We start from the raw sequence: 16933 nt of genomic DNA, 5'->3' as shown, positions 1-16933 counted from the left end.
TTAATAGTAGTATTATTCTAAATATTAGCAATATCCTAAACTGCCTAGAGTTAATACTAGTAGATATTAAGCAGCTACTGTATAATAGAGATAAACTTAGTTTAACTTACTTATTCTAGAGAGACGTTAATAGTGCACTAAGACATCTTAAGCTAGCGTCTTTTACATTAACAAAATCTTAAATCTTAGAAGATAAAAAGCACTTTTAGATCCTAAAGCTTAAGTTTAATAACAGCTCTTTAAGTCTTAAAGTATTTCTTAGAGACTAGAAGCAGTCTAAATATAGTGTTTACTAACTGTAAGTTTAGTTTAGAGCAAATAGCGTTCTGTTAGTGTTAGGATAATTACTACTTAATTTCTTTTTAAAACACATCTTCTATAATTTGTTATCCTTAAATCTATCTTAAAACCTATTAAACTGTTAGTGTTTCTAATACTTCTAATGTTCTAAATTGTTAGACTTTGTGCTGTTATCTAAGTCTATTATTCTAATCTTCATTCAAACACAACTGTGTATAAGGGAGGCGCTTAACTAGCTTTCTGGAGGTTAAGGTAAGCTTTTTGATAACATAAACTGGACAGAAAACTAACTGCCTGCTTAGATGCGCCTTTAGTGACATGTCCGCCCTTGACCTTACTACCGGCTGCAGTCTCACCCTGGACAGAGTAGTGTGCGTTGGGATCGCCCTTGTAGCACGCCTACTATGCTCCTTCATATTCGCCGATGGTGAATTGATCCTGGAAGGTCAGCACTCCGAGATGCTTATCCATCTTTATCGAATCATCGGAAATGCTGGTAGGCTCGTGCTCACTAGGATCAAAGCTATAGAAGCTCACAGCATACAGATGGTCTTCCAGAAGTTAGGCGATTAGACTCGCTTGCTGTGAGGTTGTTCATCGGTGAAGAGCATATCCAGAAGCACGCAATCCCTGAGAAGGCCAGCAAAGTAGCAAGGAAGATCGAAGAGGCTCTCCAGTCAACAAAAGCTCCTGGATTTGATGTCCTGAGTTTCAGCGACCTCAGATATCTATGCAGCCGCGCGATCAAACTCAAAATGCAGCTCCTCGTCAGCCCCCTAGACTATCACATCCTTTTCTTCCCACCCGGGATGCCATTCGACAGAGGATACATGGAAGCCGAAGGCGTTGATGGTACACCACTATTGGCGTCGCAATGCAAGACGAAGCATGCCCAGTTGTGCCTCTATCCTGCGGTTGCCCAGTTCTTTTCCCCTCCTTTTGACCAAGGTTCGAGTGTAACGGAAGCACTAATAATGAACAAGCGATTCCTAGCAGACCCGGCCAGGAATACTATCGCTAATGCACTCTCTGTTGTATCCAAGGCTATAGTTCTGGTTGAGTAGGTTGGAGTCGATGTAACGGGAAGTTGAAAAGGTTGGGCCGAGGCTCGTAGTCTCTTTCAGTCAAGACCGTATTTGGAATACCCCATAGCTTGTGTAACATCTCACTATTCACCTGGCCTTGACAGGCGGTTCAAAACAAGATCTAGGCGGTCTGAATCAGCTTCTGTGCTTATAGTATTCGCTTTTAGTTTGGAAGCTACAGCGAAAACATTCCAGTCCTCTTGTTCATCCTTCTTACCGCATTAACATGTTAAAGTCGGCTGATGCCGAATAGCTAAAGAAGAAGACTCTCGAGCCGAACGGTTCCGGAATACGGTCCCTTATGTGCGGAGTATTGGTCAAATGCTGGCCAAAATCAAGTACGCTCCTCTTACCGTGGGCTTGGTGTATATCGGCTATGCTCCCTATGGATACTTGTGTAGTCTGCGCCCAAGACACTGCCTATGGTTGGTATTACGATAGCTTTGGTAGTGGAGTATCGGCTGAGTTTCAATGTACAGTTCCACTTGTTTTCTCGTATCTTAGATGCAGGCCCTTGACGAGAAGAGACTACTGGAGAGGTTGTGCTTGAGCCTCTTTTTGCGAGTACAGACTTCGGTTTATTCACTTCGCCTGACTTCTGGCTGAAATAGTGTCCTATTCAAAATTGGTGCTGAAAGCAAGTGCCATCATCCCGATGATTCAGTGGTGGAGTTGCGTCACCGTAAATTCAGAGTTTGGAATTCATGTTGCGGAATACGTGCAGCGAAATCCTTGTCTGAGAATGTATCTCCAAACCGGACAATAGGTTAGGGGGTGGAGGAGCATTGAGAGAGGCAACAGCGCTGAGTGACTAGGGCTTGGAGCTACTAAATGAACACATCTTACTCCCGGTGATTTCGGTATTATAGCGGCGCTTATGGAAAGTAAGTCCACGAGCTTGGGTATTGCAATAATATGTCCGCGGTATAGTGCTTAATTAGTCATCCTTTATGCTGTGTTGCGTACAGGGAAGTTATTTGGAGAATTGTATTGATTCTTCTGAAAATGCTATCGAGTGTCTTTTTGTATACGGCCTTCCGAGCCTGTGCGGCGGCACCTGCTTCCCTACAAAAGGAAATAACTCTGTACAGCCATCGTAGCTGCTCAGTATACTCACCTAAGCCGTCACACTTTATCTAACCAGAAGACCCCCCGGATGCCGCTACCAGACAACGCGACCTGTTGAACTACCGTGCAATAAATCGTTACTATTCCGAACCCGGAAACCATGAGAGAGTCAGTTACATAAATACAGAATGCGGGGTATCAAAAGAAACAAGCCCCCCAAGCCTCTCCCGGTGGCCTTATCCTTTAGGCCAAATATCTTTCAAACTCCGCCAAACTCTTAAACTCGGGCAAGCCCCTACTATCTTGAAAAAAGGAAACCTCAGACTCTGGGGTCAAGACCGGAGAATTCGGAGAAGAGCTCGGTGCTGGTGACGCTGAGGCACTCCTTCCACGTCTTGTGAACAATCCCCTCAGCCCTCCTTTCCTCTCAGCCCCAGATGGGCTGGCTTTGGATTCCCAGATCTTGCGCCCAATTTTGATGATGTTTTTGAGCTTCAATGGGGCCTCAACTACGCGGTCAATCTGGCCTATGGATTTTATGCCTTTAAAATCTCCGGCAACAGCTTTCTTATCCTCTTCCCCCCAAAGCTCATAAAAAGGATACCCATGTTCTGCGTACAGTCGCGCATTTGCAGGCGTTTCCGGAGCACGCAATCCCGTTACTTCCCTGAATTTAGAGGAGTTAAGGATTTGGACATTGAACCATTTTGTTTGGGAACTGTCCCACTGATGGATTTGGGAGTCGGCTTCGATGACCTGGTCGATGCGGCCGCCAGCTGCAATGCCCATTTCATGGTTTTCGAATAAGTCTTTGGGAGCCTCGCCGCCGCCGCGGAGCCGCAGGACGAGGTGTACCGTTGATTCATGTTGGATGTTATAGTCGCTCACCGTTCTACCATCTGGAACAGCTCCATCAGCACTGCGCTCATGATATCATCATGCTGGGGTTGGAGTGAGTTGAGGTGGTACCTTCTAATTGTTTTCCAACAAATATGAGGCGTTGCTGATCCGGAGGAATCCCTTCTTTATCCTGGATTTTGGACTTGATGTTGTCGGTGGTGTCAGATGACTCGCAATGGATTTCGATAGTTTTGCCGGTTAGCGTTTTGATGTAGATTTTCATACCTCCACGGAGCTTGAGGGTGAGATAGAGAGTTGTGTCCTTTGCCCATTAGAACCTCTATTTCAACGATAGTTGGGATCGGGAAGGAGCTTACTGCTTCAATGTTGTAGCTTTCTAGTGTTCGATATCCTAATTTAACACACCTGTTAATTTCCACCATTAGAGGCAAGACGAGAAGGAGAGACTTACCCTCGAGTGGGCGGCCAAACAGTTTAAGTTCACACTGAGCCGGACGAATCCCCTCTTTCTCCTGAATGGTGAACTTGACATCATCCACAGTATCCTTCAGAGACGCTGGGATCGTAAACGTCCTCCCACCCAGCGCCGTCACTTTTAACTTAATATCTCTCACTCTTCGGTGATATCCACCGCTCACGCTCGGCTCCATCCTTGGTGTTACCGAGAACAACATTCCGGCAAATTCCTCCTTCCCGGTGGCCTGTACTTCAACAGAGTAACCGCTGCCAGACGGCATCGCGACGAACTGACGCACAACACCTGGGGCAGTGGCAATCCCGTCTATCCAGTTTTGCTCGGGGATAACCATGTAATCCTGATCTCCAATTGAAGAACTTGGCAGAGATGGGGAATGATCACCCGAGAGAGAGACAAGGGGGATTCCAGAGACAGCATTTATGCCACCGACAAAGAGTTGCACAGCATAGGGCTTTTTGGAAACGAATTTAATCCACATAGCTTCTCGTTCTATACTCGGTTGGAATTGGTGTCTTGGATTGTTGGAAGATTGGAGGTTGCTTACGATACATGGGTAGAAAGACACCTCCCTTTTTCGCCATCTCCTCTGGCAGATTCTTTGCATAGTCTACTGCATTGCAAAGCGGGAATCGACCAAGCGAAGGAGGCAGTTTTGAGGAGTCATGGTTATCCGGTACACGTAGTGTGCGATGAAAAGAAAGTTCAAAGTCGTCAAGATAAATTGCATCGTCCTTGACGCGATGGACAGGGGTCCAACGAGCGGTCATTTTGCACCAGCGGGAAACGAAAAGAGAAATACCTCAAGAGAGTGGTTGAAATGGGTAGGTGCCATGCAAAGTGTACTTGTAGTCGCCCATTCACGAGGCTGCTAAGCCACTCGTGTTCAACCCAGCTGAGCTTCGCCACCACAAGTGGTGAGGCGCACCGCAGCCTCGCCTGTACAAATATCGAAAAAGCCGCATATGAGGCTTCCATTTAAAATTTTGTTTAGTTATTTTCTTTCTAGAATGGACCCTCTATCTTTCTCAGCGTCCCTCATCACAGTCCTAGGACTCGCCGCGAAAGTCGGAAAGAAGGCGAAACAAATTGTCGATGACACCAAAGATGCGCCTGCCGAGCTCACCGAAATCCGGGATGAAATCGAATCGTTGACGTGGGTTATCGAGCGGCTCGATGCACTCTCAAAAGAAGAAGCGCGCGCCAACCCAACACGACCGATCTTGTGGTCAAGAAATGCATCGCGAACCACGGATATTGAAATTGCGCTTGGGTCGTGCACAAACGTGATGAAGGAGTTGAGCCGAAGGTTAGATGCAGTGGAGGGGTACTTGACCGGAGGTGTATTTGACAAGATGAAGTATCCGTTCTTTGTCTCATCGGAAAGGAACAATTTAAGAGACTTGAGGGTGAGGCTAGAGCATAGCAAAACTGATATTCTGATGTTCTTGCAGCTGAGGACACTGTAAGACTATATGCTCAGATGAACCTCGAGTGCTACGTACGCTAACATTCCAACAGCGGACTCGTCAAAGCGGCATCGTCTGCTTCAGTGGAGCATCACGGTGCGATCCAGGAGCTTTTAAAGCTAGTACGGAGCTTGCAATCGCAGGACGAATTGGATGGAGTACCTGGTATCCCTCAGACGATTGAACGGGCTACACCCATATCGAGCGGCCTCACTGGAAGTACGGCTGTTTCCGATGGAGATGGCTGTGAAGGAACGGACTCAGTTAACAGCAACACTTCCACGACATTTGAGCTGGAAGTGTACTCTAGTCCGGACGCATGGATATCGAGGTTTCGTTAAAGTACATGTTTATGAGGGGAAGTGGCTCTTTTGAGAGACATTGAGGAGGCGAGAGCTAGCTGAAGAACTGTCACGAAATGTCGGTGAGGTTGGCATGTGCATCGAACAGCTTAGCTTGTGTGCTTATCAGCGATAATTTAATATAACGATTGATTTCTCTACCTCAACTATATTGTTTCATCAAGCTTTAACTATACTTAATGGGTAGCCACTTCATATGCAACCTTCCCACTTATCCTAGCGACATTCGCAGCCACCTTCCTCAGTTCGATGCACCAGCGCCAGCTCATCGCAGCAAATGGCGTGCTAGAGGGAGTAGCACATTGGAACGTACACTTATTAGTTCTTAAATTCATAGTCAAGTATCAGAGTGAGCACTACCAAGGATGAGGGATCACCCCCTCTGCAGCCACCCTGCGTCAACCCAAGCCCATACACCCTGGCCCTTTATCGCACTCAACATATCCCTTAACAGGAGTTTCAGACCCCACAATGCACACGGTTTGTCAATATCACATCATCCAAACCTCGCAGCATTGTGAAATCGGTCCCTTCAAACGCTCACCCTTCCAACCAGAGTTGGCAACAATCAAGTTAATTAAGTTAGGGTGAATTGCTTAATTAATTAACAGATCTAGCACGTTTTAATTAACTTAATTAACTTAATAGCATAAATAAGGCTTAACTTAATTAACTTAATTAACTTAATTAACTTAATTAATAGATTACATAGTAAATTAACTGCTGTATATCTTATAGATAGTCTCTAGGTCTTTAGAAGAGATAGCGTTACTACGTGGACTTTTTGCTAACTTTGTAGGCTTTAAGCTAAGGCGCTTCTAACTACGTAGGCTTTGTAGGGCAGAGAGGAGGTCTGCCTTTATGCAGAGACGCCTTGTCTCTAGCAAATTACCTAGCTTAGAGAAGGTCCTCTTATAATTAGTAGCCGCTATAGGGATGCTAAGGATTATAAAAGCAAAGCGCAATAAGATAGAGTACTTGTTAGCCTTTTTTATTTAGTATAGAATTAGGTTGCGTGTAAACAGGGACTTTTTTAGTATAAGTAACTTAATTATTTAGCGCTTAAACTTATTATAGCAATAAGTTAGGCAGGCGTTGTTACTTTATAAGGCAGCTCTTATAAAATCTAACTAGCTCCTAGCTAGCCCTATACGTGCCTTCTTTAGCAGAGGCTTTAGAGTACTAATAGGAGAGGCAGCGTCTTTAAACTCTACTTATAAGTGTTAAAAGCTAAGGTGGCAGTTGTCTAGCTAGCCTTTATATACATAAGGTCCTTTATAAAGCTCCTTATTATAATTAAAAGGCACTGCTTACACTTTATCTATGTAACTTTTTATATATAGGTAGAGATAGTAGGCAGTGTAATAAGCTAGGGCGTTCTTTAACTTACGCATATAATTAATAATCTTAATATAAGCTATGTTATAAGTAGCTTAAATGTAGTCTTTTAAAGTGTTAACATTATTAAAGTTAATATTATTATACTAAAAGAGCATCTTATTAAGAGTAGTTGTAAGCTAATTAAGCGTAAAGAGCACCTCCTAGATAGCGCCTAACATGCTAGCTACGCCTCTGCCTTCTATACAGGTAGTAGCCTTTTTAAAAGGCTATAGAATTTTTTAGTACTCTGTAATTATTACCTAATCTTTAGTAAAAAGGCTATCTTCTTTAATAAACTAGCGCTTCTTAAGATTACTAAGTTAGAAGCATTAATAAAGGCTCTAGCAATAATATTTAACAAGCTTATAGTTAATATACTTATTAAAAAGCATATAAAGCTTAAGTGTATGTGTAAAACAGTTATAATAAAAGTTTTACTTTATTTTTACTAGTTTAATAATCTCTAGCGTTTTAACCTTACAATCTAGCTTTAATTAAGTGTTGTAGGTTATCTAGCACTGTTTAAAAAGCTAGTAGGCTTGTAGTGTATAGATAGAGGTGATAACATTAATTAGAACGCCTAAAGGGCTAGCCTTACACTACTTGTTAAGAAACACCTCCTTCTTTTTAAAATGCTTCTCTGTGTTTTTAAACACCTTATAATTTTTACTAAATATAATTTATTAAGTAGTAAGGTTAATTATATAGCAGGTGTAATATAGTTGTTAATAGTAAAGGTTAAAGTTATATTTAATAGCTAAGGCGTTAATTGCAGAGTTATTATTAGTAGTGTTATTAAGAATAAAGTAACTTAAGTTATATGTAAAAATCTTAAAGCTCTGTTACGGTCTACGGTTGGACTAGCGTAACCCCACTAGCGGTGCTCCACAATCTAGCTGGTTTGGGGCAGGGCTCGCTTACAAACTAATCAGAGGACGCGGAGACAGCGCAGCTACCTAAGATTATGGAAGAATGCACTGTCTAATAGGAGAACAGGCCGCGAGTTTAGGGAGCCTAAGGGAGCTTATAGGAGCCCCTCTTAGCAGGCTTCTATAAACTCCTACTAACTCCTCTTAGCGTTCCTAGCACATGTATATAGTTTCTACATTAAATAACCTTTAAAAGGCGTGTTTAATGTTTAGTTTATTCTTTACATAAACTAAGTAGCATTTAGCTTTTTAAAGAGCTATAATACTATTTATATATCTTACACTATATATACCTCTAACCCTGTCTAAAAGGACTGTTTAACCCTAGCCTCCCTACTGCTGCACATAGGGTAAACTATAATCTAGTTATTCTATATAAGCCTCTATTAGCCTAATAGCCTGTACGTAGGACTGTACACCTTACTAGATTAGCCCCTACTATCTGTCCTACTTTTCTCTTAGAAACACTAGAAGACCTAAGTGCTTTATAAAGTAAGAATTATAACATTAAACACTACTCTTTTAAAAAGTATAGTAACTTTTTAATATAATTTAGATTCTAACATAGCCTACACTGCGCTATTAAGATCTATAAAAGTTTCTACCTAAAGTAAAGCTGTTCTAGTAAAATAGATTAATTTAATCTAGGACAACATTAAAAAACTCTAGCAGATTAGTAATAAGGTAGGTAAACTACTAAAACTTAAGAAAAAAATTACTAACCTTTACTAAAAAGTAGTAAAATTATAAAACTTTTTTAAACCTTTAAGCCTTTAGGAAGCAACTAACTAAGCCTATTAAATACATAAATTATAAGTAGAGTTAGTAAAAGTCTAAAACATCTTATCTAAAAAAATAAGCATTATAGCTAAGAAAGCTTTAAGACTAGCCCTTTTAAAGCCTTTTAAAGAATTACTAAAGGACCTTTAACTATTCTTTATAAAATGCTATCTTTATATGTAATATAATAAAAAAGCATTTTAGACTAACATAGAAATAATATCCTAGATAGGACTACACCTAGAAGGCCCCTTTATAATTTAGTTTTAACCCTATGCAGATAACTAAATAAACTTTAAAGTAAATAGTAAAGCACTTACCTCTAAAATAAAAGAAATATTTAGTAATATTAAAAACTTTAAAAAAGCTTTAACAGCTATTTATAAAACTTTTAATAAAAAAAAGATTACAGCTAATAAACTAGATACTATAAAATAAGGGACTAGCCTAGTCTAGAACTATGCAGCATGCTTTAGAGAACAGCTAGCTATCTATAGATAGACAGACTAGAAGGCTCTCTACTGCATGTTCTATAATAAATTAAGTAAAATAGTAAAAGATAAATTTATGCATAGTAAAAAACTAACTACTTTTAAAAATTTTATTATGTAAGTAACAACTTATAACAACTGCTATAAGAAGTGTAAAAAAAAAAAGAAATAAAAAGAAACTTTCTAAAAACTAGAGTTTATTTCTAAGAAAAAAAAGCTTTTATAATATAATAAAAAACTAATAGACCTTAGTTATATAAAGCATATATAAAGCCCTTCTTTTAAGAAGAGCTAAGTTCTAGGACATAATAAGCTGCTTTTAATAAAAGAATAATAAAAGTAGCTAGAAGACAAGGCCTGCCTAAACTATAAAAAAGTAGGACATTTCTACTAAAATTACCTAAACTTTTAAAAGGGGGAGAATAAAAATACTACTATAATAATAAAAGCTATTACTGCTAAATATAGCCTTATAGATAAAAAAATATAAAAAAGACTAGACAACAAACTCTACTAGTAATATAAAAGAAACTACTCTTTAAACAACTGCCCTAAACAGTATTAAAAAGTAGTTATTTAAAATTTTAGTAGCTTTAACATAGTGTTGCAAGACCTTATAATTTTTAAAAAATATAAAAAAAAGACTTAAATCTAAGGATACATTATAAATGTTTAAAAAAAAGAAAAGTAATTCCCTTTCTAAGACTAAACCCTTAGTACTTTAGTAAGAGAGCTTTTCTAACAGTTTTAGAAATGCAAGTGCTAAAAGTGTAGGTTATAACATAACTACCTAAGCAATTATATAGTCTTACTTTACTAAATAAACATTAGTAACAACTACTTAACATTTAACATTATATAAAGAATAGCTAAAGTTAAATATAACATTATAAATAAAGAAAAGTAATAGTAATTTTTTACTAAGATTAAAGATTAAAAGCTAGAATAGCTAGGTAAACCTACTAGGTTTAAAGTACTATAACTAGCGCCTAAAAAACTAAAGACACTGCTTTTAAGCCTAGCAATCTTTAAAAAAGCTCTTGTAATATAATAAAACTATAGATAATATATTCTTTGCAGAAGCAGCACTTATAGCACTAACAGTTGCTAGTAGAAAAAACACCTTATACAGCTAGTACAAACAAAGGAATACCTTTAGTAGACCTAGGAAAGTCCCCTTAACACATTACATAAACCTAATAAGTGTCTATACCCCTAGTACTAGTGTACATAACAATACTGTGTTAGACACTAGAATAATAAACATTAAGTAAGATAGTAGCTTACATAAAAAAAGAACTATAATAGTTGCCTATAGTAAGAAACAGCCTTAGCCTGCAAAACTACAAACTATTACACTTATTAGACAGCCCCTCCTTATAAATAGAAGGCATAGATAAAGTGTAATAAGTAAAATAATTATAAGTTTTACTACTTTTAGTAAAAAGTAGTAAAAAAGAAAGACTACCTAATATTACATTATCTAGTTAAAGATTATAAATGTAAAGTAGCTAACTACTGCAACTAGAAACATTAAACTTATAAAAAAAAAAAAGTTAATAATAACTTATAAAATATTAAATTTTTTTTTTTTTAATAAAGAAACTAAACATAACATATTAGTAGTAATTATAGTAAGATAAAGGGCAGAACACAGCCTAACAACCACCTTTACGTACAAAGGATAGCTTAGACTAGCCTTTATAGACAGCAGATGCACCTTTACTATAATAAATAAGGATTAAGTAGATAAATAAAGTATACTATTCTGCATAAAAAAAAACTTATTTAAGGTAACCTTTACTAACGCGATATTAATTAAGTATAGTAAAGAATAAATTAACTTAAAAACTTATAAAAAGAACTTTAAAACCCCTAACATAAGTAATTAGAAATTTATAAACATACTTAAGCTAAAAGGCAAGTATAATGTAATTCTAGGCTATAACTAGCTTAGAACACATAACCCTGTAATTAATTAAAGAACTATAACTATAAAAACCTTAGATAACTACACACATATAACCTAGTTAGCATATTATAATAATAAGTGCCTAGTCTATAAATAAGTAAAACAGGGTAGCAGTTACTACCCTAAGAAAAGGAAACTTTAGAAATTCCCTTACTAAGAGCTAAAAGCTTAGGTAATATAAATAATAATAAAAAAGCTTAAAGAAGTCTCTTATAAAGAAATTAAGGCAGATAAAGATATAGAATAGATTAGCATTATTTAAACCTAAGATAAAAGTTATATCCTAGCAGAATATAAGAACTACAAAGATATGTTTAAGACGCTAGAAGACCTAAAAGAATTACTACTACACTAGCTTTAGAATTACGCTATTAACTTAATAAAAAATTATAATCTAAAAACGCATAAGCTTTGCCCTCTAACTAGGATATAAAAAAAAGCCCTATAAGAATATGTTAATAAGATGTTAGTATAAAGCTACATCTAAAAAAGCTACAGCTTTGTAGCTTTAGCAGTAGTTTTTATAAAAAAAAAAAAAGAAAAAAGATCTAAGTTTGTTAGAACTATAAGACCCTAAATAATAACATAATCTAAAATTAGTTTTTTCTACTAATTATATAGGATATTATAAATTAACTAAAAAGAACCTAGTACTTTACAAAGTTTAACATACAAGACAGATTTAATAAGATAAAGATATAGAAAAGAGATAAGTAGCTTATAGTGTTTCAAACCTTATAAAGACTTTATAAACTACTAGTAATGCTGTTTAGTTTAATAAATGCCCTAGCAACATTCTAGCAAATTATTAATACAGCCTTTAACCTATACCTTAACATCTTTACCCTAGTGTACCTAGATAACGTCCTTATCTATTTAAAAGACACCCTAGAAGACTATATATAGAAGGTACAAAAAGTTTTAAAATAACTTAAAAAGTATAGACTTTATTTACAGCTCTCTAAATATAAATTCTATGTTATAAAAATAAAATACTTAAAATTTATAATTAATAAAAAAGAAATAAAAATTAATTTAGCTAAAATATAAAAAGTACTTAAATAGCTAAAACCTATAATAGTTAAGGAAGTAAAAAGATTTCTAAGACTATTAAGCTATATAAGATAAATAATTAAAAACTACTTAAAAATTACTATACTATTAACAAATGCTATAACTAAGGAATAGGCTATAGCAAAATTTATCTAGACCTTAGAAATAAATAAAGCATTTATAGCCTTAAAACAAGCTATAATAGCTAAACTAGTACTAAGGATGTACAACCTATAGTTAGATATAAAAATCCACACAGACATGTCCCTTAGAGCTAGTAAGGCTGCGTTTTACTAAAAATAAGAAGACAGAAAATAGCACCTAGTTGCGTATTATTCTGCTAAATTCTTAGGACCTAAAGCAGGCTACAGCATACCTAATAAAGAGCTAAAAGTAATATTAAACACTGTAAGAGTATAGGCTACTAAACTATATAAAATAGCAAAGCTATTTTATATTATAACTAACTATGTAAATCTAGTTATATTTTTAATAGTAAAGAAACTCTTACTAATGCACATAAAATAAGTAATAGAGCTTGCCTAGTTTAACTACATTATTAAGCATGTTCTAGAAACACAAAATTAGTAGGCTAACACCCTTAGCTAAAGACTAGACTACTTTAATAAAAAAGAAAAAAGAACTAAAAAGTTTACACTTTTTAAAAAAACTAATAAAAAATAAATTTATAATAAGCTTTAACTTATAAAAGAATTTTATATGCTTATAGCTAGTAAGTAAAGATAAAAGAACTTAATTAAGAAATATTATAAATCTCTAATGTTTAAACATCTAAGAATAAGCACCCTCTAGAAAAAATTAAGAGCTGCTATACTATAATAAATATTAAAGGTAAAGCAACTGTATATAAAGGTGCTTAAGAAATGTAACACCTGTAATAAGAACAACTTGCAGAGGCATAAGACATATAAGTACTTTTAACTAATTAAAGCACTAAAATTACTATAAATAATAATTATAATAGATTTTATTATAGAATTACTTTTATCTAAGAAACTAAGAATAGACAGGATGTGCAATATAATTATAGTAGCCTTAAATAAAACTACTAAGTATCTACACACTTAGCCTTTAGAAAAAATAATAACTGCTAAGAAATTTATTTATAAATTAAAATAAAATGTAATATTAGTATATAAATGCCTTAAGATTATTATCTTTAATTAAGATAAGCTATTTACTAGCAGCTTCTAAAAAGTAGTAATACAGCACTTTAGTATAGCACACAAGCTATTAACAGCCTACTACCTGTAGATAGATAGACAGACTAAAAAAGTAAATGCAGAAATAAAGAGATATTTAAGAAAGTATGTTTTCTACACTTAAAATAACTAAGTAGAATAGCTTCTAATAGCGCAGTTAGCTATTAATAATGTAAAATTAGCTATAATAAAGAAAACACTATATAAAGCTAATTTTAAATATAATTTGTACTTTATGTTGCACAGAAATTAACTTATAAACTTATAAAAGTTAATAAACTAGCTAACAAACCTATGTTAGGTACATAAAAAGTTAGCTATAAAAGCTAGATCTAGTAAGGAAATAATAGAGAAGTATGTAAATAAATTATAATAACTAGAACTAAAAATTTACCTAGAAGATTACATATACCTTAATACTAAAAACCTTAAGATACTCTAACCCTTAAGGAAACTTGCAGAAAAAAAGATAAGACCTTATAATGTCTTTTAGACTTAATAAAAGAATTATAAGCTTAAACTTTCTTTGCACATAAAGATACATCTGTAGTTTTATATCTCTAGACTAGAAAAAGCACTTAAAGAGATTCTCCTATCTACTTAAAGATAAAAAGATAAGGAAATAAAGTATAAAGTTAAGCACATTATTAGTAACTAAAAAAACTAAAAAATTTTTTTAGTAAAATAGAAAAAGTAGCTTACTAGTAAAAACACATAAGAACTAGCTAAGAATTTAAGAAACACGTAGCTATTAGTATAAAGGTACCTTTAGGCTTGTCTAAAAGAAACTAGCTAAGTAATAAAGCACCTATATTAAAAAAAATAGCTACATTATTACTAGATAGTAGCAGCCTTTAGAGATAAGTCCTAGCTAATAATAGTTAAAGAAAAGAATAACTTTTTACTTTAGCCTTAAAAGCTTTTATTTTGTCTAAAGAGAATAAATCTCTTTTTAGGTACTTTACGCAACAAGCCTTTAGTAAATTTAGTAATTTTTAGATATAATCTTATCTAAAATACCTTTTATTTATTGCCTCTAACATTTTCTCTTGCAAGCAGAGCTGTTTTTAGACTTAAGCCTATTACTTATTTTACAACACACAGTTTTAGGCCTATAAAGCTTTAGCCTTTTAAAGAAGTGTTTCTTTTTTCTTCTTTAAATAATTCTATGTAGTATTAGAAATAAAGGTGTTACATTTACTATACTTTTTTACACACTTAATGCACTTATCTAAGGACAAAGTTAACATATAAAATAACTCTAAGAATTAGTAAGCGCTATAAGGCCTTATTTTTATCTAATAAAAAGAATTAAAATAATAAGTAACATAAAGACAGTAGAATAAATAAGACTAATAAGCTATTTAGTATAAGATAAATAAATATTAAGGATACTTTTTAGTAGGTAAATGCTTACTTTATAAATAAACTTTTACTAACATAGTTGTGTAAGCAGAGCAGCAAAGACGCTGCTAGGGAAAGGGGGCAGCGTGTTACAGTCTACAGTTAGACTAGTGTAACTCTACTAGCAGTGCTCTATAATCTAGCTAGTTTAGGGCAGGGCTTGCTTACAAACTAATTAGAGGACGCAGAGACAGCGCAGCTACCTAAGATTATAGAAGAATGCACTGTCTAATAGAAGAACAGGCTGCAAGTTTAGAGAGCCTAAGGGAGCTTATAAGAGCCCCTCTTAGCAGGCTCCTATAAACTTCTGCTAACTCCCCTTAGTGTTCCTAGTATATATATATAGTTCCTACATTAAACAACTTTTAAAAAGTGTGTTTAATGTTTAGTTTATTCTTTACATAGACTAAGTAGCATTTAGCTTTCTAAAGAGCTATAATACTATTTGTATATCTTACACTATATATACCTCTAACTTTGTCTAAAAGGACTGTTTAACCCTAGCCTCCCTACTGCTGCACATAGGGCAAACTATAATCTAGTTATTCTATATAAGCCTCTATTAGCCTAATAGCCTGTACGTAGGACTGTACACCCTACTGGATTGGCCCCTACTATCCGTCCTACTTTCCCCTTAGGAACACTAGAAGACCTAAGTGCTTCACGAAGCAAGGATTGTAACAAGCTCTTAAGTATAGTGTTAACAACAGTGGCAATATTAACACTTATATGCTAGCCTATTAATAAGAGTAGGCTAAGTACATAATTACAAGGCGCGCTGTTGCAATTAAGGTGGTGTATATAGATCCCTATAAGCGCCTGCTTGCTACCTGTTAACGTCTAATTATTAAGAGAGATATATATAGCTAATTATGTGTTATAAAGATAATTAATAACAGCAGGCATGTACAACTTGTACTCTGCAATTATATAAGCTTATAGGGTGTTATAGGACCTCTACAGCTCTGCCTTAGCTAACAAGTTAGCCTACTATAACATAGCTTAAAAAGCAGCGCCCTTAATTACAGAGAGCGCCTAGTTATTAGCCACTACCTAGTTAAGCACTAATTATAGGAAGTTTATGTGTAAGAAGCTCTTTGTAATAAGGTTAGCAACACCCTAAAATACTCTAAGGCCTTTATAGTAGAGGTAGGCAAGTAGGGAGGATTACTAGGAAGGAGTTGTGACGCAGGAGGTAGCTTTTAGGCTATTTTTATTAATGCTATAGCTAGCCTTACACTTAGCAAGATAGCGCGTAATTAACATAGTTAATAAATTAGCTTAATAAAACTTATTAAAGTGCTTATAACAGTAGTAATAGTAGTAAAGCTAGTACAAGCGTTGTTGCTTACAGTGCTAGAGGTAATACCTATACTGCTAAACCTAGCTTTTTTAACTGCGCTTTACTGTGTAAGCTAGCTTATAATAATTAAGTAGACACGTTTATTTAATGCCCTTATACATGTTATTATTATTGTTGTTAATGTTAGTAGTAGAAAGGGTGCCTCCTATAGAGCTCTTATTAGCGTTAAGCTCTAACAGCGCGTTAGTAGCTAAATTAGTAGAGCTATTTTTAAAAGTAATTTATAAGGCTGCGCTTTTAAGCTGCTAGGTCTAGACTTTTATAAAGTTACTATTTATGCCTTCTAAATAATTAGGCAACGCTATATTAATAGAGGGGGGCGTTAGTAGAGTAAGAGAGGTGGTAGAGGCAGGTAAGTTAGTAGGCAGTAGAAGTTAAGGAATTTTAGATATATAGTGCTAAGCCTAGTTAGGCAACTATTACAACTCTAAAGTCTCTTAAAGCTAAGCTGCCTTATACTATATTTACTACTCCTGCACACTAAAGGATCCTGTATCCCCTAGTAAACCTAAGATCCTAGGGATTTAAGTCTGTTAATTAAGTTAATTAAGTAGGCATAATTTACTTAATTAACTTAGTAAATTTTGCTTAGCTAATTAACTTAATTAACAGCTATTAATTAAGTTAATTAAGTCAAGTTATTAAGTTGACTTGATTGTTGCCAACTCTACTTCCAACCAATGATTACTATACTACAAAAGTTCCGAATCGAATCGAT

At 35.1% G+C, this 16933-nt stretch overlaps 3 protein-coding genes across 3 annotated transcripts; 2 read left to right on the top strand and 1 right to left on the bottom strand.

Moving 5' to 3' along the window:
• Positions 1-618: 618 nt before the first annotated feature.
• Positions 619-1364, top strand: BDR25DRAFT_311143 (uncharacterized protein; the record flags this gene model as incomplete). The annotated part of the gene is made up of 2 exons (XM_033691214.1): positions 619-796; positions 847-1364. 2 exons carry the CDS (start codon positions 619-621, stop codon positions 1362-1364), a joined length of 696 nt encoding a protein of 231 aa, XP_033551542.1.
• A 1332-nt stretch (positions 1365-2696) lies between these two features.
• Positions 2697-4559, bottom strand: BDR25DRAFT_311142 (ubiquitin-domain-containing protein; the record flags this gene model as incomplete). Its single annotated transcript, XM_033691213.1, has 5 exons — positions 2697-3352; positions 3423-3588; positions 3671-3705; positions 3766-4281; positions 4337-4559. The coding sequence occupies 5 exons, from the start codon at positions 4557-4559 to the stop codon at positions 2697-2699; spliced, it is 1596 nt and encodes a 531-aa protein (XP_033551541.1).
• Positions 4560-4799: 240 nt separating this feature from the next.
• Positions 4800-5664, top strand: BDR25DRAFT_340453 (uncharacterized protein; the record flags this gene model as incomplete). Its single annotated transcript, XM_033693503.1, has 3 exons — positions 4800-5198; positions 5244-5254; positions 5311-5664. 3 exons carry the CDS (start codon positions 4800-4802, stop codon positions 5597-5599), a joined length of 699 nt encoding a protein of 232 aa, XP_033551540.1. The 3' UTR covers positions 5600-5664.
• Between the last annotated feature and the right edge of the window lie 11269 nt (positions 5665-16933).

This window comes from Lindgomyces ingoldianus (assembly GCF_010093535.1).
Source record: "Lindgomyces ingoldianus strain ATCC 200398 unplaced genomic scaffold BDR25scaffold_6, whole genome shotgun sequence".
Taxonomy (NCBI): domain Eukaryota; kingdom Fungi; phylum Ascomycota; class Dothideomycetes; order Pleosporales; family Lindgomycetaceae; genus Lindgomyces; species Lindgomyces ingoldianus.
The sequence above is the reverse complement of the archived record's forward strand: the minus strand, read 5'-3'. Positions and strand labels throughout refer to the sequence as shown.